The sequence below is a fragment of the Telmatherina bonti genome, assembly GCF_933228915.1.
Source record: "Telmatherina bonti genome assembly, chromosome: 6".
NCBI lineage: Eukaryota > Metazoa > Chordata > Actinopteri > Atheriniformes > Telmatherinidae > Telmatherina > Telmatherina bonti.
Genome location: NC_136624.1, coordinates 21,642,386 through 21,664,049, shown reverse-complemented (window position 1 = coordinate 21,664,049; position 21,664 = coordinate 21,642,386). Strand labels below are relative to the sequence as shown.

At 37.9% G+C, this 21,664-nt stretch overlaps 1 protein-coding gene across 1 annotated transcript in view; it reads left to right on the top strand.

Moving 5' to 3' along the window:
* Positions 1–12,402: 12,402 nt before the first annotated feature.
* anks1ab (ankyrin repeat and sterile alpha motif domain containing 1Ab) overlaps positions 12,403–21,664 on the top strand; it is a gene marked incomplete at its 3' end in the record, with an annotated part of 34,161 nt that continues 24,899 nt past the window's right edge. Inside the window, exon 1 of the mRNA XM_079242031.1 lies at positions 12,403–12,851. Coding sequence (XP_079098157.1) covers positions 12,558–12,851 — 294 coding nt within the window. The 5' untranslated portion in view covers positions 12,403–12,557. The remainder of the gene's footprint in view (positions 12,852–21,664) is intronic.

The following is a 21,664-nucleotide window of genomic DNA, read 5'->3' as shown; positions in this document are numbered from 1 at the left end:
CATGTTGTAATTAATTTGGGTAATTGATAACAAGTCAATTACATGACTAAGAATTTTAAAAAAAGCACCAGACAGGCAGAGTCTGTCTAATATAAAGACTCTGCACAAAACTGCCCATCAATTGTGGAGTAAATTAGAATAAATGTCCTTAACATTAAATCGTGACAACTTTTAATTTCCTACATCTGCAAAATCATCAAGAGATTTCCAGAACCAAAGACAAAACTGCGGGCAAAGGACAAGGCTGAAAATCAACAAGAGAAGACAGAGATCTACCAGCCTTCATTATGCTGCTACAATCAAGAGCCTTGGTGAGTCATGATGGAGAGCAGTCAAATATTTCATTTGATTTACAGAATTATCTACAAAGAATTATCTGCAAAATGTTAGAAATCATGAACAGTTCTGACAGAGAAAAAAAATTAGCTGAGGAGAATTTGAGGGAAGAAAAGAAAGAAAGAAAACCAAACACACAGAGTGCAATCTCTTAGAGTATTTTTGTTTTCCCCAATTCCAAGTCTAAATTTAGAATAACTTCACTTTATAAATCTTTCATATAACCTCACCCCCAACTTAGGGACGTGAATTTTTTATCAGAGTCCTCATCATCTCAAACATATGGTTCTTACCCATAGATGCATATAAAAGTAGTTGCAAATTTATGCATCTTAAAGGTGTCCCTGTCATCACTTGATGTACCATTATAGGATTTTTTTTCCCAGATCATTTTAATTCAAGAAAATCCTTTATTTTGCTTGTCAAAAAAGACTAAACACAGAACTTTTGCTCACACAATGATAAACACACTCACATCCCAGTGATTCTGTCTGCAGGAAATCAAAGCATGGATGAGTTGCACAATGTTAAAGAGATACCGTGTCGCTTTTGGCCACTAGGGGTGCTAAACCTGTAACTTTCCACAGTCCACGTGACACCATTGCTAAACTAAACATTCACAAATGTTGTAGTTCTGGTTATTATTGAACGGGGAATGAAAGCTATAAAACTAAAAAGGCCATAGCTGTCAAGTCTCCCATTTTGGCCGGGAAACTCTTTTTTTTTTTTTTTTTTTTTTTTTTTTTTTACCAGTCTTTCCTGCACCTTTCTTGGATTGTTATTTTCCCGTAAATCTCCCATATTTTGATATATGGAGAAAATTCATCAATATGAGGAGACAAACCCCTTGCCCCTGCAAAGAATAAACATGCAGCAACAACAGAACTTCCATTTCCCACACTTTGATATTTACATGAATTATAAGAAATGTATTGATTGCATACAAACCAGTCCAACTTCTGTAAAATGTTTAGGAAGTCATGTTAGCTTTAGTCTGGAGTCAATTTGCTTTGACTCGCCACATTTAGCATTTACTAAACTGCAATATAAAGACAATATAAAGACTGCAACGTTCTGCTGGTCATCGGGCACTGACTGCCATTGTTCTGAATAAACATTGACTGAAAGATGTGGAAAAATTGCATCACATTTTGAAACATTTGCGCAACAGGCAAAGAGCAAACCAACCAGTCTAATAATATTGAGGCAAACAGAGTGGCTTTTGCACCCACACTGTTCTTTCATTAGACTCCAACAGCAAATTCTCTGCCAAGGTCGACTCGTGTCTTTCCTCTGGCCTCCTCAGATACCGTTTTAAACTTCTCATTCTGTTTAGCCAAGACAAACTTTCATTCAAAGAGGAGCAAAAAGCAGCAAAAAGCAGAACCCTCTGTGTTTACAGATGGGAAACCATAACAACCATAACGCATGATCCCAATTGAGACAAACCGCTCCTGCAAAGCAACTGTCTAGTTTCTGAAGAAGACAGTCCCCTCGGAGCACCATTACACAACAAGCACTGTATATTGACCCAGAAATTGTCCATAATTACTCATGTTAGGTTTAGGTTTGGGTCAAAAGTTACATGGTATCCCTTTAACAAACTGGTACTAAACTAAAAAGCAACTTCAGTTTCTGTCCACTTTGGTTCTTTTCATTTGCATATAAAGGCAGAAAATAAAGTATGCACAATGAAGCTGCAAGCTGTGTGATTTTATTCATGATTAATTTTTTTTAGAATTACTAAGAAAAAGGAGAGAAGTTTCACAAATCACCTGTTTTTCAACTTCAGATGCACATTGAATTTTGTGGCAATAGTTTCTGTTGGGAAGCTGACTTTGCAGTCAAATCCATCTGATTATTTCCCAAACAGAAATTTCTCCTGCTCCTGTCAGGCTGTACATCTTCACTCCAGGTGTGAATAAAAAAACCTTTTATCTGTTGCCATCTCATTCACGCATGTAACAGTGTTTAATACAAGAGCTGAACTCATCTAAGAAACGAGTCAAATCTGTTGAGACTGCTTTCCACCCTGCAGTCTTATTCATTCATTGTGTTCTTCAAGAGACTGATTTTCATCCAAAGATTTGACTTAGTCAGCTCTCTGCTTAATTAACATATTTAGTCATTTGGAAACTATTTGTTTATTTATTGAAAGAGAACTCTAAGAAGAGCGCTGTTGTTGAGCCATTCTTCCATGCAAAGTTGATCATTTCCCCATTTGTAGGCACAATTGAGTGAACTTTTTATATTTTACACTGTAAACAATGAGAGCATTGTGGACTGGAGGAAAAAAAAAGCACTTCCTGTGAGGTCATCTTTTAAATCCAGAGATGCTATTATGCATAACAGCAGGCAGGGACGATGTATGAGAGTGCTGTGTTGCCTTTAACTTTGGCAACAAGTAAAATGGCTTCTAAAATTGTACTGAATACAGAGTCTATTTTTAAAAAGAAGAGGGATTCTTACTCTTGAACGCTTTGATGTTCAGAAGTTAAGAAGTCTGGAAGGCGCTGGGATCTAAAGGTGAAGGCAGGTTTAAGCATGGCAATAAACCTTTTCAGGGCAGGTTAAGCCTGTTTTATGTAACAAAAAGCACTATTTAATGGTAAAAAAAAAAAAGACACTCCTATCTTATTTTATAAATGGGTTTTTCTTCAGCTATCAGCAGTGATTAATGTCTTCATTCTCAACTTGCGTATTTAATCTATGTTAAAGTGCTAGATCATAATGGAAATAGATTGTCCTACACTTCCCTGAGAATGAATTTCATGACTCACAGCTGAATATATCGAGCATGTCTGATTGATTCATGAATGCCAATACTGTCAGCGCAGTTTGGACATACATCTCGAGTACCGGCTGGATATGGAGTTAGTCAAGGGCAGCTATCATGGCAATCTTACACTGGAAGTGACCTGGTGGTGAACTGTCAGTGTTATCTGTGGATTAATTACCCTGCCTTTTCTTCTCTGCTCTATTTGCTCTTCTCTGCATCTCTATCTTTCCACTGCACTTTTCACTTTGTCCCTTTGTCCACTTAAAGGAATATTTGGGGGATTTTGGAGTGAAATTGTGTGAAGTACTTATGAATAGTTTGTCTTCAACACAGCAGAAAGAAGGACAACCTTTCTTTTAATTTAGAGAATCAGAATTGAATTGTGATGGATCTGCAAAACTAAAAGCATCTCAGACATGTCAGGTGTGTAGGATGGGGTGTCTACTTTGTGCTTCCACCATTCTTTTAGCTTTGAATTGTCTGTGCCACAAAATTTGCTCTTCTCATAGTTCTCTTCTGAGCTAATTTTAACTTTGCTTGCTTGCCAAAAGATTTCCAGGCTCAGGGAGCAATGGCTTCTCAGAAGTGCACAACCCCATTATAAATAAATTAATTTAACATATTTTAGTTACAATGGATTCCCCCACTATATATTTTTGATAGGATGCAGTAACTTAATAGCTTTTAGATTCAGTAGGACATTAGTAGAGCTGTTTGTATTCTGAGTCAAGTGCAATAAAACAGGGAACGTGTTTATTCTGTCAATGGCCATTGTCAATATTCCCCTCCCTGTGATGGCAAGTTCAAACACACAGCGCTGTACTCATTGTTTTCACTGCGAGCGGCACAGAAAGAATTAATCTAACACAGGATGTTCTGTGTGCCTCCGGCTGAAACAGAAAAATTTATTCCTGCATGCTCACATACAGAAACATGTGTGCATGCATGCATGCATACATGAAGACACCACAGGTGAAGGCACACCTCTGCACAAACACATTTTACTCACTTTTAACCTGTCCTTTCTTGCATGTTAAATTTGTCAGCGGATTTAGTGTTTGTCTGTATGCAGCCAGCAGCATTTGTTGTGGCATCTACTTCCACACAGCATGATGGAAGAATAAGCGTTTGTTTATCACACGCAGCCAATTATGTGTTTTTCTATGAAAAATGATGTTGTAATGTTGGAATAACATGTCTAATGACCAATTTTAAGTGCAAGAATTTGTGATTAAAGTGTTGACATGTCCTACTCAGAACTGATTTCTTTCTGTCAGACACTGCCGGAATCAAACATGTTGCTGAAAGGCCTCTGCTACCTGTTTTCTGCATTTCTCCGGTTTCATAGCATTTCTCTGTTATTTTGGTTGATTAGCACCACATCCACAACTAGTGGTACTAGTGTACTTATTCTTTTATTCTTAAAATGATCTCCTGAAAAATATGACCAATTAGGTTGTTAATGGATCAACATCAACAACCTAACCAGTATAAAAAGATTTAAGCTTGTGAGTTATTCATATTGACCCATTGACAACCTAACATGCTTAAATTCTTTTACACTGGTCAAAAAACAACTAGTAGCTGGTAGCATCTGGTTTGCTGTATTACATCAGCAATCAGTCCCAGTTTAAGTGAGTAACACTTGAGTATACAAGTTATTATCACTGAGGATTTTTTAGCTGGACCACTAAATGTCCACCAAAAACTAAAGCAGATGCTTGACTGTATGTTTGTTTTTTTCTTTTCTATTTTAAGCAGTCATCAAGACAGTCATGCAGACTAATGTAAATATATAAAGTTTACAAGGATGATTGTCACAGAGTTTTAATTTTCATTAAGACATCCTGCAGGATTCAGTGTAATGTCTTACTTTCCCCCTGGAAGTAAAAGTATAGTGGACCAGTAAATATTAGCCCACAGAGCACTGAGAATAAAGCCATCACACTGGGAACAGATTTAGGTTTATTTTTATCTAATAGGAACAGTAAAGATTGATAAACATTTCTCTAGATGTGTCAGTATTAGCAAGGCTCATTTTCAGCCCTTGACTCTGGGCATGGTATAAAATGCCAACATTCATGAAACTCCATGCGTTTGAACAAATATTAAAAGTTAAGGCTACATTAACACATAACACATCATTTCATCCAATACAATATTAACAGGGAAACATGACATGGGCGCATAGCAGGTTGTTGTGCAACTCAAAAACAGAGAAAATGGGATTACCATAAAATAAAACAGGATTATTAATGAAGTGCAGCCATTAAATATGGCTGGCATTTGGCAGGAAACATACATCATGCACAAGGAAACCTGAGTTCTAAAGAATACAATGTTTAGTGAACTAAGACATTTATTCTGTCGAGTCTTGAAGGTATTGTATGAGGGCCACTTGCATCCAGTTAATGGTAACACTGTTCCTCATGTTCTTTCAGCCCCTAACTGAATGAACAGACTGCCTAAAGACCATGCATCTGTTTCGTTTAAGTATAGTGTCCTTTATCAATGGACCTAGTGGTTCTGACACTGGGAGAGTTCAATTTTATTGATTTGCTCAACAGTTTTGTCCATGTAGTATTTTGTGTATAGTACAAGTACATTTAAAGTAGTTAAAGTTGTCAAAAGTCAGAGGATTATATGTCTCCAGAATGTGAGACACTATTTTTCATAATCATTCTATTTATCTAAATGTTCTTATATTTTTGAGAAACCAATTTGTTAAATAAAACAAAACAAAACAACAAGCTCTACAGTATTTGCGAGAACACCATAGCATGCGGAAACATCTTAGCTGCTTTACTTAACATTGATGATCGAATAAAACTGAAATTGTGAGGCTGAATTTAATTGTTTTGGAAAAGTTTCCTAACATGGCCTTTAAATGTGAGGGAGGAAACAAGAGCTACTCCAAAGTACTTCAACTCTTGTTTGCCTTAACTGGCTTTTGGAGAATGCGCCTAATTTGACAAAAGTTTGTTTTAAACCAGCAACTAAAACTATATCTCAAGATCTGGAATCTAACTCTTTTGTCACAAAGAACATCATCATCACATCAACACACCACCACAAACAACCCTGATTTTTACTTGCTGCTGTATACAGCATTGATTAAACAGCTAGAGTGGCACATATCAACACTTTTTTTTGTTATTTTTTCATTGAAGTGAAGTTAAGAAATCATGATTTGCTTTGAGGTAGATATTAATCTAATTTTTGTAAGTTTTTTTAATGGAGTCGTGTCAGCAGAAAGTCAAATTTCCAAACTCAACTCATAAACTTTGAAATAAGATGAAGTGTCCTCCTGTACAATTATAATGATTTTTCTTTCAAGGCAGATCTATGCCAATATGCCATGGTTGTGCATTTAACAATAAGCTCTAAAGTGTCAATCAAAAAGAGTAATATGCATATAACTTATGACCTGAAGGGGAAAACAATAGTTATAATGCCACAATATAACATCAAGTAGCCGCTGTTGGATGGTCAGTTGTCTCTCTGACTGCACACGAGTTTCTTCACAGGTCAACACAAAGGGAAGAGCTGGTTCTTAATGTTCATGTTACATAAGGGAAAGCATATTTCAGTATTTTGGTACAAAAGGAAACAAGTGAAAATGTATAAACAGAGGTGAGGACTTTGTTCTATTGTCTGTCACTTTGCCTGTCTGCGTTGTAAATATTGATGCAGAACTTCAACTTCCTTATCTAAACAAAAGTGAATCTCATAATCAGTAAATCATGATTTACTCTGGTCATGATATCACTAAACCAACCTGTACCAGAAAGAAATAGCCAAATTCTTTTTCACAAGTAAACTTGTGTCAATTTTTCCCACAAGCAACAAATGTTTCTAGTCCTATTGATTGGAAAGCGTTGGAGGAAATTCACATCGTAACCCAGTGAGACTAGCAACTAAGCCCCGTCAGAAGCTGAGAAAAGACTGCTTTGCTAGCCTCCAGTCTCTTTTCTCACTCTCTCTCTTTCTCTTAAGCTGACAGATATCCAGCACTACGTCTTCACTCAGCCATGCACACTTGCCCTCCCATTTCCCTGCTGAGAGGTCAGCTCTGTGCGTGCCTGTTGGAAAGCTTTCACAAGAGCTACATCTTTAGCCATTCTGAGTTAACAGCAGGTAGTTTTGCTGTTGCCTCTGTTAGAAGTGATTCATTTCATCCCTTGACTTTGAAGTGTCTTTTACAATGAAGAAATATTTAAAGAGTGTAGCCTGAAGGTGAGACACTGAAATCCTAACGTTTACTGCCTGGGTACTGAACTGGTATACACACTCTTTCACATCCGAATATATTAAGTTGTTAACCAGCGTGGTGCTCCTCATTTTCAGTCTTTTTGTTTAACTTCATTTATATAGTGTTATTTCAGCTCTAATTAAAACCAAGTCTCTATTTCTGACAATGATAATGTGAATAAATGGCATCCCTTCTGTTTCTAGGAGCAAATAACCTCAAAGGTTAACATCAACGCATTCTCGTCTGTGAATCTTGGGTTAACATCCTGTGAGATTCTCAGTTGAGAATAAGCCAAACAGTGCAGTGGGACTGAATCAGCTCTAGCCTTTGTGTCTAGCTGTCCAAACATACAAGGGATTATATGACATGTTATGATGTTCAAGTGGGGCTGATTTATACTTCATTGTTATGAAGCCTATCTGACGGTAATTGCATCCAAGGTTGATTGACTTTATTAGATCCTTACCCAGTGGCCTCATTCTCCGTCTCTGTGATGCAGGCTGATTATGTGGGAATTGCATAGGCACCAAATTGCAAAGAAAGGTAATGATTTATAAGCTGGTTTGGGTGCAAATTGGTATTAGAGCATCTTCAAAGTGATTAAAAATGTCCATTGTGAACCAGGGGACTCATGTAGCCGCTGAGAAGAACATCGCAGACACCAAAAAAAAAATTCCAAAAAGGCATCCAAGTGTCAGTGAACACAAGCAATTTTGCAGTCCAAAACCTGCATACAGACACAAATCTTGTGCACATGAAAACACCAAGCTCTAGTGTAAGTGTTTACTGTACAACAGCCTCTCTGTGACTTGCACAGTGAACATGTCATCGTAGAGAAGAGTGTTCATGACTCACCACTGTCTTTAGCCTGAGGCTCAGCATCCAGCCAACTGAAGGAGGGGATTCGTGTTTTATTTTAGTCTCTCTAATATGCCGTGAAGACACCATTATCTTGAACATGTCATATTCCAGAGCTTCCATTGTTTAAAATGCTACAAACCAGTTTCACCCTTATCACTGTTGTAGAGATCATTTGATGTGCGATTCATCATGCATCATTAGATGTGGCTTTTGTTATTGCCAACCTAAGCAGTGTGTGGCTGAATGCACCATCCTTGGTGAGCGAAGGATATCTTTTCTGTCATACACACACCAGTGGTGCCCATACGGAAGAGGTGGTCTTGCAAGGAACTTGGCTGATTGAGGGCACAGGGCACACAGAGCTCTGTGCACGGCAACGGTTGCCTGTGAATACTAAGGATGTCTCACAAGGGACCTTTTTGTCAGCGTCAGCTCTCTTTGAGGAGAGTCATAAATAGCACAGTGTGTGAGATCTTTTTCCCATTTTTGCCTTACCTAAAACATTTCATGATTTTATTTAAGCTCTGAATATACTGTTTCACCAAAAGACAGATCACATTAACAAGACTAATATAGATCATGTTGGTTTGTTTTTTAATGCTATTAAAGCCCTTTGGCTTCTAATGTATGTCTGATTGTGAAATAGAAAAATGTAAATCAAGTTATGTGATAAAGAAAGGAAAGCCTTTAATTTCAACGAAGTGATGAGGACATAGATTAAAAAATTCTCTAATTTATTATTTATTATCTGAAAAAGAAAAAGGAAAACTAAAAATGTGTTCACAAAGAGATAGTCTGGCAATATCAGTTTGATTGGGCAGAGGATTGTCATCACTTTTTATTCCCCCTTTGGTTTGCTTTGCAGCGTATTGTCACTTTATTCCAGCAGAACAAACCACCTATACAATGTCACACATTACGACAACTGCTTACTTGGAGCAACATTCCAGAAAAACAACCACTAACCTGGAAAAAAAACACCAAAATGAAGTAGAAAAGCCATCTCATTGGTTGGCCAGGAGGCCTAAAAATGGATTTCATTTCATTTCAGCTTGTTCACTGCAAGTTAACAAGGAGGCAACACCAAGTTTCTTTGTTCTTGTGGCTTCTGATTTTACGTTGGTGTTAAAACCTGATGTAGTTTTCACAAGAATATGTCCACAGGACTTGAAGTATTCCAGCCCCATGCAAGATTTGTGCTAAGTGCAAAGTTATTGTAGAGTTTTTAAAAAAAAGAAAAGACAATAACTTGAAGTTGGCACTAATGTGAGATTTCATACTGAGTTGCTCTAACAACTTTATGAAAGGATGAAGTTTTGGGCTCAACGAAACATACTACTAACTAATCAGAAGTTTAGCAGGTCTTAGAAAATGATTGGTTACGGAGATACAGCTGCAGCTTAGACTGAATCTAGACTGCACACATCTTAATGAAAATCTTGTAAACATCGGTTTCGGCAGGGTGGAAGGTGAGTTTAGGCAAGTGAAGCCTGAAGAAGTAAGAACCATTTGCTTACTCTTTGACATGGACACCCACCCAGAAAGCACTTCAAGAATGAGGAGGCAAAACACACATTTCTGTTTGCTTCACACCACACATGTTTTGACACATGTTGAGTCTGCTGGTGACTGCATATACACTTAAGTGCGTTAAGTGTGCATGTGCACACATCTGTGTTTGTGCTTTGTGGTGGAGGAGAATTGTAAATGTGTGACATGACTTTGTTAAAATAAAATAAATCTCATCAGGCTGTTTTTACTTTTTTTTCTTTTACTGTGACCTGTCCTGTCTGGCGTTGTGACAGCACATGACAGCCAGATGGTCTGGCTGCCAGATGGTCTAGCTGTCATGTTGTGCTAAACAAATCTGTTTTGCCATGAAAAGTCTTTTGGATCGGACGCTTCCTTTAAACCTTGAAACCCCAATTTCTAATAAAGTTGTCACATTGTGAAAAACTAAATTAAAAACAGCATACAATGGTTTGCAAATATCTTTAACCTATATTCAACTGAAGAAGCTGCAAAGACCAGATAATTAAAGTTCAAATTGATTAACTTTATTGTTTTTTGCACATATTCCCTCATTTTGAATTTGATGCCTGAACCAGGTTCCAAAAAAGTGGACAGGGGCATGTTCATCATTGTGTTGCATCACCTTTCCTTTTAATGAAAACCAATAAATATTCAGGAACTGAGGACACTAATTGTTAAAGCTTTGTAGGTGGAATTCTTTCTCATTCTTGCTTGATGTACAGCTTCAGTGGCTCAACTCTCCGGGGTCTCTGTTGTCATATGTTGCACTTCCTATCATGCACCACACGTCTTCAATGTGAGACAAGTCTGGACTGCAGGCAGGCCAGTCTATTCCTCGTTCTGTTTTACGACAAAGCTGCGCTGTTGACACACATGCGCAACGTGGGTTTGCATTGTCTTACTGACATAATCAAGGATGTCCCTGAAATAAACATTGCTTGACTGCAGCATATTTTACTGCAAAAGCTTTATGTACCTTTCAGTATTGGTAAGTAAGGGTTTCTTTACAGATGTGCAATGTACCCATGCCATTACAGATGCTGTGACAAGCTGGGTGGTCCTTTTCCTCTTTGGCCATTTGTCCATGATTTCCACATGCAGTTTGAAATGTAGACTAATCCGATCACCGGACCAGTGAAGGTTTTCCAGTGACAATGGTTTTCTGAAGTGTTCTTGAGGCTGCATGGTACTTTTCTTTACAGAGTGATGTTGGTTTCAAAGCAGTGCCGCCTGGAGGATGGAAGATCTCAACAAATTCCTACTCTTAGTTTCCGATGCGGATATTTTCGGAGCAAGTCGTGCCAAATAAACAAAATATCCGGAAAACTATGCATAACACGTTGTTTTGAATTAGAGGAGATATAGCCGAAGAGTTTGAAGTAAAAACTGATCATTTCCATAATTGCATTTTAATGCCAATGACAGCCAACTATATTAGTAGGCCAACAATGTCAGACATCTCTACAAACCACTGTTCTGCATGTTATGATGCTGGAAAATAAATCCAAGTCTTTTTTATAAGGAAACATATTCACCCAACGGCCTGGCTAATATAGTGAAGGTCCTTGGCAGAGAAATCTTTGGGTCCTCTGAGTTTGGAAGAGGTGCCTGTTAGACATGACCCATTTTTCTGCTGAGGGATGTTCCCACAGAGACGTGTGGTTGGTCTGCAATAGTGATGTCTCAGTGATGAAACCTCTTCGACGTGAATGTAAGGACTCAAGGTTTTCATTTTACATGTGCATAGTTTAAATTTCGTAACTGATCCAAAAAAGTTACACTTACTTAATAAAAATGTTCTTGGCGATCCATGCTGGTTCCATGAACGACCATAAATACAACCTCCTGTGTACCCAAAAATAATAAAATAGTGAATTTTAGTGACCTCAGTTTTCTGCTCACACACATTTAGACATGTAGAGACAGCGAGGGAGGAATCCCAACTCTCCTTCCTTTAAAATGGAGCAGCTACCCAGTGCATCAGTAACCTGATTACCCCAGCTGTCAGTCTGAATGAGGTCAGGCTGTGGGATCCTCCCGTCCTCAGATCTTCTCTCCAAGATAAAATCAGTCCTCCTGAAGATTGGACACATCCTCAGAACACAACAGACATGTAAGGAGAAAGAAGCAGGAATTAGAAACTCAGCAGGTAATATCACGCAGGGATTTTTGTTTTAAAACCTTCCTTTAGGTTCAGTTTACAGTGGTGGATTTGTTTCTCAGTTGTTCGGTATTTGGCTATATCTTAAAGTACCGTGTAGTGTATTTGTATTTGAGTTGTGTGGCTGTGAGTGTGCTACATGATTTTTGCACATGCTTACAAGAACACTTGTGTTCTTCCTGTTCAGTGTAATCCTGGTTTAATCTGTCAAATTCCTCCGGGATTACTTGCTGTCAAGGTTTTCATGACCACACAAGATAACTGGCCTGATAGAAAAAGCTGACAGTGAACAGGAGAAAGTGTAAGACTATCAAAGAAGGCAGCTGCTCTCTGAGGGGAGGGCATCAGGAAACAACTGGGTGGACCTTAGTTTTTGTTTCTGTCTGCAAGTGTTTCACTGCTGTCTTTCCCTCTAAACAGAAGAACTTTATATGATTTTGAGTGTCTAGACAGAGAGCTTATTTGAATCTACAGCATTTTTATTTCCTCAATCTGTATTTTCTACTACAGGAAGCTTGCTTTCCACAAACAGAAGTTTCAAAGCTCTACGAGGACCGTATCACTGGACTGACTGAAACGGTCATAACACTCCAAGAAACTGAAGATCCTGAGCTGAGCTTTGCAGTTCTCCAACAATGGCAGAGAGCTCGGCGGATGCCGACCCCACCACAGCGATTCAGGATCCACAAACAGACATGCAGGATTTGGGTGAAGTTCTGGCTGAGTGTGCACCAGCAGCTGTGATTAAAGTGAGACCTGCAGACCTGGGGTTGATTCGAAGCTTGTCCAAGTCGGACTCTGACTTGTTGGCGTCCCCACTCGGAGAGCAAGATGGAGGTTTGGCTGGCCGCAGTGGATCTGTGTCTAACTGCATTGCTGTGCAGGCGTCCATGGATCGCATGGCTACTTTTGCCTCAGAGTGGGATGAGGTAATACTCAAGCTCTAGGGATGGGAAACAAAAGAGGAGACGGAGAGAGTGGCACTGTAAAGTGTGTTAATATCCTTCAGAGAAAGTGTGATAGTATGCGTGAGCATGTGCAAAAGAGAGTATGAGAAGGGAAGGAACCCAACATTAGGCAAACGGGACGAGCACATTTTGAGAAAGGAAGGAAGGAAGTGAAGGACAACAGAGACAGCAGTGTGATTAGGAGTCCAGCAGAAGCAGTAATAGAGTAACTTTACCCAGGCTGTCTGCAGAGAATGCTGCGGGCGAGTGCTTGAATGCATGAATGGCTTGATCACTTGCACCGACCTCCCTGTAGCAGCCCTGGCATCCAAGACTAATTGGGCTTGCGCTGTCATTCCACATCCACTCAGTACGTGTCTCAGGGGCCGACCCACGCTTCCACTGTCTCCTCATGCTCTCTTCTGGCTCCTTTGCTGCATCTTGCACCATCAACTTCCAACCCACTTTGAGCAGTCCTTCATCCTGCCTCACATCACCAAAAGCCTTAACGCAGAATTTTTGAACACTTTGGAGCATCAAGTCAATGCGCTCTCGAGCACTCCCGAGACCCTGAAATAAACTACGTTTCTACACAGAACTTAAATAGTTGGAGAAAATGAAGACAACGTCTGATGACTGACAATTTATCGTCACATCACACAACCTACAGGCTAAACGGTGATTTTCCTTTGTGTCAGCAGCACAATCAAAGCTTTTGGACAAATTCTGCCCAATTCCTGTCACTTGAATAACTCTTACAAGATTCCAGTTTCTTCATTAGTTCCTTCTTGGCAAACTGGAATTGTTGCATCCTTTCAACTAAAAGCAAAGACAAGCATTGGTGATGTGACGTGGAAGTGATCTTTTGGGCAGCTACCAGTGGGTGTATATGATACCTTTGACTGTCACATGCTTTCAAGAACAGCCATGTTGTTCTTGTTAATTGTAATCCTAGTTATCATGCCCACATAGGTGGGTTGGGCAAGATGCCATACAGTCACTCAGGCGATTGCATCCCAGAATGTCCATCTTGCACTGCCATGTTTATACAGTGGCTCAGTACATACAAACAAAACATTGACTCTAAAACTATCATTTCACATTTTTTCTATATTTTTGGAGACCTCCACAGGGTTTACAGGAGGACACTGAGATGACATTGAGATCATGCAGACAGAGCTCTTGGCTGTCAGATCCTCAAAAGTCATTAAATTCTTTCTCACATGCTGTTATTTACTAATCACAAAGTCACAAATATCTGGAGATTTCAGAAATTTTCTGTTTTTCATTTTATGTTTCATCGGACTGAAATGAGGTCAGAGGTTTTAATAACTCATAATCCACACTGGAATATAAAACACTAATGTGGTCAAAAAGTTGCCAATTTATAATGATTTATTTTGAAATTCAAACTTGAAGTTAGTAAAGAAGCAGTTTTAAACTTTTGCAAAGTTTTGTTAAAGCTAGGTTGTGATGCACAACATTGTGTACATGATTGTGTTTGTGTTTCTGACGAAGTGATTTTTATTTTCTGGTCACAACATTGCTCTGGTGAGAGCAAATAAGTAACATACCCTGAACTCTCTGCGTACCGCAGCCCATGGTCTCAGTCCGTTAGCATTAGCTAGGACAACAATCATAACCATTGTATCTGGACAGTAATGTGGATATGTACAGTTTAGTGTCAGATTGACAAATGTTTATCAAAACAGAGTCCGGTGTTTCCTCAGCCATTTCTCTTTGCTCTCTGTATGTCCAGTATGTCCACCACCATCAGCCCACAAACAATGTCAGCTGCTTCATGAAGTACAGATCCATGTTCATCGCATTTCCTTTATCTTTTAAACCATAATTAAAGTTTCCAGGCTGCACGGTGGTGTAGCGGTTAGCTGTGTCACAGCAAGAAGGTTGCTGGTTTGAGCCTCCGCTGGGGGGAAGGTTTGAATGGTGGCCTATCTGTACAGAGTTTGGAGGTTCTCCCTGGATATGTGTAGGTTCTCTCTGGGTACTCCAGCCTTTGGACAATCCAAAGTCATGCCTGTTAGGTTAACTAGTCCCTGAGCAATGACTATGTGCATGAATGGATGCTTGTCCCTCCTTTTTGGCCCTGTGATTGGCTGGCTACCTGTTCAGGGTGTATCCTTCCTCTCACCTAATGATTACTGGGTTAGGCTCCGGCTTCACTGTGACCCTTGAACTAAGGTGAATGAAAAAAATTAATAAATGACTTTTTTTCCCCTCTAATTGTCCAGTTTCTTCAGCATTTTTAAGAACAAGCTACGCACTTTGACATGCCAGGATTTTAGCTTCTAGTCCTTTCACTTTGTTATTGCAAAAGTACTATTTTATTCCTGTCAAACTATTATCTTTAAACATTTTCTGTAGTAGCTGCTAAAGAAGTGGAAACAAATTGTGAGTCTCTTTGACAAACTGCTGGTAACAAAGAGCCTTAAGCAGAAATGGGTTCTTTGCTAAATTGTCTGTTAAATTTAGACACAACACTGGCGGCACATACGTTGAATTAGTTGTCTTTTTTTTGTGCTTAAATAATTTATAGATCAACTGTGTTAAGTAGCTTACCAAAAATAAAAGATGATGAGTTATAGCTACACAGCCTCCTAGGTGTTGGCTGATTTTTTTTCAGCATAAATGCCTAAAATAGGGTTGTTTTGACGGCAACCCAGCTTGGCTTGTTGTTATAAAGAGAATCACTGTTTACCACAGACGTGTACCTTACATACGTCATCTCAGACAGTGTAAATGTTTTCAGCTTGCACTTCCATTTGTGAATCTCCCTCTTTGTCAGGTCTTCTTACCCCTTGCCTGGTCTCTGCTCCACCCCTCTGCTTTCTCACAGAACTGTTTGTTCAGGCCATACTGGGTGGGGTGTCCTGTTCTCAAGGGCATCCTGTTTTGCAGCTGTTCCACAGTGTCTGTTTCTTATCCGTATTTCAAAGAATTTGTTTTGATTAGAGATATGGGAGTGGACAACGGCGAGGGGACATACTGGCTGTGAAACTCCAAGAAGTATGGTGGCACGGGGGCATGCTTAAAGATGGATATCATGTCCTGGAGTAGAACAAAAAACAGTCAAAGCAAATGTTTTTTTAAAAAGTTAGTATAGGTAGAATACTGAAAATCACGGCTTCACAGCGTGTGGACATAAAATTAGCCAGTTTTTTTTTTTTATATATATAAAAGCCTTCTGTCAAAGTTTCTTGAGAAAGACTTCTTTTCATTGCATCTCAGGTGCACTGTGGGGTTTAGGAAAAGGCTCTGACAGGATCAGTTGGTGTGAAGTGGATCATCACCCCACTGAAAGATCCACTTCTGTCACTGGAAAGAAATGTTTTGGTTTCTTTAAGGTGCATCCATCAAACTTCTGAAAATTTTGTATTTTTTTCCAAATGTGTCAGACTCTGTGAACTCGTTTCTTTGCTACTGTAACTTTCAGCTTTTTTCTTCTATCTTTTTCTTCTTTCTTCTATCACTTTCAATCATTCACCCCCTGCACTCATGTACACCGACCTTATTTAAGATGCTCTATGAGCTGAGTTGTATCTTGGGATACCTACCGGGCTCTAAAGCGATCCCTGCTGTCTCTCTTCTTTCTTTCTTAATTTTACTCGGAGTGATTTGGTCCAGGAAGCTGTTGACCCTCAGGTTTTAAACACTTCAATGGAAAGCTTAGTTTGTGCTCATAAAAATAAATCAATTGGTTCTTTTTGTTCTGAAAAAGAAGGCTTGAGCTTTCCTTTACGCCTATTTCCACTTGTCTTTACACTTTTCACAGCTGCTATTAACTAATATGCTTAGTAAATTATTTATAACATCTATCCATCCATTTCTCTACCACTTAGTTCACTTCAGGGTCACAGGAAAGCCGGACACTATCCCAGCTATTAACAAGCAAGAGGTGGGGTACACCCTGGACAAGTCACATCATTTCTAACATATTTGAAATCAGCTCAAAGATTTTATATGAAATGACCAAAGAAATTTGCGAAAGTGAAACAATATATAAATTTTTTGAAGTCAGTTTTTATCATGAAGCGACCATACCAAACATTAATATGTTAAAGCAACAGGCTGGTCAGGCGAAACAGAAACAGCCAGACAACTGAAACAAATGCAGGTATTTAGATAATGTTATAAACAAAAGAAAGTATGGGTTTATGTTTAACCTTTAAATACCAGCGACATTTTCAGTGGAACATATACTTCTCAAATTTTATTATAGCACCTTATGTAACTGCATGTTTTTTTTTTTTTATTTGTTTCCTGTCGTGGCAAAAGCATTTGGTATTTGTCAAAATTTGCTCTAACAGAAAAACACAAGACAGATAATATGATGAGACAATTGCTGCTGCAGAAATAGTCAAATAGTCTTTTCATATATGCAGGACTTGTGTCTGGAAAGAATACGGGACCAGACAACAGGATGCCTGAACTTATTTCAGTCAGTCTGGGATTGTATGTAATTAAATAAAACTTTAATTCAGGAAAATACTCAGTGGAAAAACCTCAAAGATTCAAAGTGGTTTCTGCAATAGTACGACTGGGAGTGCCGCTGCTAGTTTGCTGGATCAGATTTCGCACAGGGCATCATGAAGTCCCTGACCCATGCTGTCAGCTTTTGCTGAATTAGTAAATCATTCTCTTCACATATAAATGGGGCCTAGTTGCAGTTTCTCTATAACTGTTTAATATGGACTTTAGATAAAAATAAATAAATAAAACCTGTGTGGTTGCATTTCCAACTGGCCCTTAACATTGAAATTTTCCCTTTTTTGGTTTCTGCAAACTGAGGTTGAGGTCATTTATTTTGAGGTCCTTTGCTTTGAAGTTCTGTTTAATTAATTTGCTACTCTGTTTTCTAGCTGCCAAGCACCTCATGCACAGAAGCAGTGCAAACACTGCAAGTTTGTCATTTTGAAATCGAGTATTGTGCTGATTTTTTTTTTTTTTTTTTTTTTGTTAATAAGAGAAATAATACTGTTTGAGGAAATACCCAAGTTCTTTTTTTAAGGTCTAAATAAAGCTGTTAATATGAACAAATGTGAAATCATCATATTTAGACAGTACAAACAGAAAAAAGAGACTAAAATGAGCAAATCAATATTCCCATTTAGCCATTTATCCATTTCTACACCCTCTTTGATTTTATTATTATTATTATTATTATTATTATTATTATTATTATTATTATTATTATTATTATTATTATTATTATTATTTTCATGTTAATATATTTTTTTATATATATATTTCATCTTTATATTATTTCAGTTGTCTCTAATTTTACATTGTTTAATTATGTTTTTACATTTATTTAATGTCTTTTGAATGTTTATGTATTCTTATTATTTTTACAGTTTGGTATTTTGGTCAGTCATTACAGTTTTAAAGTGCTGTATAAATAAAATTGGCTTGGTTTGGTTTGGCTTAGTTTGGTTTGGTTTATACTGAATTTTTGGGACTTTTTCACTTGACACATTTGTTGCAGTTCATGCCCTCAGAGAACCATCACTGAATTGCCTGGTTCCAGTAGTGTCTTAGACCTTATCAAAATCACTGTTAAAGTCATATATAATAATGTAAAGAACACTTTAGCTTGTTCAGAATCAAAACCTGCTGCAATTAATGTTTGCTAATGTTTGGTTTTCACCTATGTTAACATGAAACAGTCACAGCTCACGAGCCAATTTAATCTCTCTTAAGTTAGTTCACTTGCTGTCAGACCGAAGTGGGATATTATGGAGACCTGTGACCATAATTTAAACCAGTGAAATTCCAAGTGGGAGTGGTTGCATGCGTATTGGTCCAGGAACTGTCGAGGATCCTCCTGAAATCAGATAAATGGGAAACCAAAATCCATCATTTTTACAGACTAAACATTTAAACCAGTTCAGTTTTAGGTTCACAACGCATTTATTCAATTTAATAATTGTTAACTATACATAGTTTTATCTAGTCATCATGACCAAAATATGTTGGCTGTCCTAAATGATGCTGATATATTGATATTGTCCTTTTAAATGATATGCATGTAGCTGGACATGCATGTAATGTTGACCTGTTCTAATCAATCAGGAAATTGTTCACTTGTTTGGCATAAACATAAGTAATTGCCCTTGTTGCTCTACAGTATCTGTGTCTCTGTAAGCTGCTGGCTGGAGTAGCAGTGTGATTTAATTTTTAAAGGATACATATTATTCCTTATATTTTATAGTTTCCTGAGGCTTTCATCTCAACCCTGTCTTACAGTGCTGTTCAGAGCAGGTGGTTTTAGAGTGGGTCAAGTAAGCCCATGTTCATCCCTCTCTCTCTCTCTCTCTCTCTCTCTCTCTCTCTCTCCCTCTCTCTCTCTCTCTCTCTCTCCCTCTCTCTCTCTCTCTCTCTCTCTCTCTCTCTCTCTCTCTCTCTCCTCACTGTGGCGTGCTTCTTCTGGGATCAGTGCTTTGTGCAGTCATGCAAATGCTAATTTGGACACAAATTACGCTCCGTTACCATCATACCACAAAATACTGAATGAGAGAGCATACACTGCCTTTATAGCATGAGAGGTTGTAATACCACACACCAAACTGACGGGTGAATACCTATAGTAGTATAATTAGCATTTGCAGTTTTTTTGTCATTATAGCAGTTAAAATATACCATCCACATATTGCAAAATGTGCAGGTTGAATTGCAGAATGTTGCATAGTGAATTACAGAGATTAAATTAGCATGCAAATATACACACTTTGTTCATTTTTAAGGAAACGCATAGCTGTATTATTTCTCATATTTGAATTATTTCCTGACAAATGGGGCCACCTAGAATTGTAGTATAAAAGCATAAAAGATCCCCAACTCTGCTCATGAAGCCCTGCTGTCCTGCAGACTTTGGATTTTTTTTCCTGCTTCAACACTTGAATTCGTATTAGTGGCTCAATAGCAGAGTAGTGCAAAATTTGTCAGAGATCCATCTAATATAATTCAGGTGTGCTGCAGCAGGGAAAGATCTAATCCCAGCAGGATGGTGGACCTTGTGGACCAGAGCTGGAGCTCACTGATATAGATTCTCTAAGTCTGTAATCTTTTTAGTAGTTTATTATTTAGTGATAAAGCAAACAAACTGTGCGTTTTGGAAGACTGTCTAAAGAAGAGCCAATCATTTAGCAGTATAAATATGATGGAAGTAAAAGGAAAATGAAGTTATCTTGCTGATACAGGTAATGTTCTCCAATCAGTGCTAATAATAACCCCAACCTAAAACGTTAGTTAGCGCTCTATAACATTGTCTATTGACATCTTTACTAAGGCCATTTTTTTCTCTGAAACTACGGAGCTATTCATACCAAACATTGTCAGGTTTAGTCGTGAACTAAAACATTAAACACACATAGTTTTAAAACATAATGGATTCAACGCCACTAGTCTAATTTCAACCATGTTTTCTGTTTTAATGTTTTCAGCTTTGATGCATCCTGTTTCATTACGAGCTAGCCATTGATCATTTGTTAGAATTTAAACTTTTGTGTTCATAAATCTCATCACTGACAAATATAATAAGTTACTGTTAAACCATCATGTATGAGTGCCTTTATTTTTATATATAGAAATGTCCTAGTTCCTAAAGCCCATATCATGCATTTCATATGGTAACAACTGTGCTTTCACATAACACAAGTAGATTTGGACCTGAAAATTGTTTTAAAAAAAAAAAAAACTAACAAAAAAAACAAGTTTTTTATAATGTTATATTATTTCACTTGAAATAGATTTTTCTTTTTTGTCGAACTGTAATGTGCTAAATAAACAATGTAGCTCTGGACATGCCTCAAATGAAAATTAGTTGTCAGTTTCAATGACTTTCACTTGATCACATTGAGAATAAATAAAAATGTTCACATGAAAAAATGTAATCCTTTTCAAAGCAGCTGATAAAAGGGTCATGTTTTTTCCGGTATGTGTAAGCTGCTTCATAATTCATATGGAGCTACAGCAGAGTGAACATATCCCCAAGATCTGGTTAGACAGATGTGGTACATGAATATGAGAGCAATGCTGACTATGGTGTTGGTGGGGGCTGGGCTTGTCATGTACAGCCTGCTTCACGTGACATGTAGGTAAAAAAAAAAAAAAAAAACAAAGAAACAAAAGTTGAAAAAACCAAACTATAGGCGTAATCAAGGAGAGAAAATAGAGCTTCTTACATGTTATTTAATTCTGTGATTACAAGGATGATTTTAGGATCTGACTTTTGGGGAGATAACTTGGAATTGGAAGTCTGCTGTCAAATGTTTACTTTAGTGAAAAAAAAAAAGATATTATTACGATTAAGGATAATCAGATCAAACAGAAAATTTGATCAATTAATTGTTTTTTTTACTTAGTACACAAACATATGAATTGGATTTTTGTGGATAGTAATAAATTTGATGTGAATTTGATCACTCAGCCAATAACCAGATGAGTTACACGCTGTATACGTAAAGAGGCTGAAGCTCCTCGGTGCACCTGACTCAAGTCCAGGTTCAAGTCCCGACCTGGGCCACTTTGGTGCATGTCATTTCCTGATCTCCCTGAGCCCCTTTCCTGCTCCACACCTTTTAAATGGTAGCTGAAACAATGCTATCTGGCTCACTGGCATAAGCCACATTTCTCATAAATTCTCATTTTAAGTTAAGATTATAGGTTTAATTATTTGAAGATCATCACTGTAATATAAATTATTTAGGCTTGGTTGCTGTTTATATTTTCATTGGTTCTTCCATTTCTAATCATGTTTATTTAAAAGAAAGGTC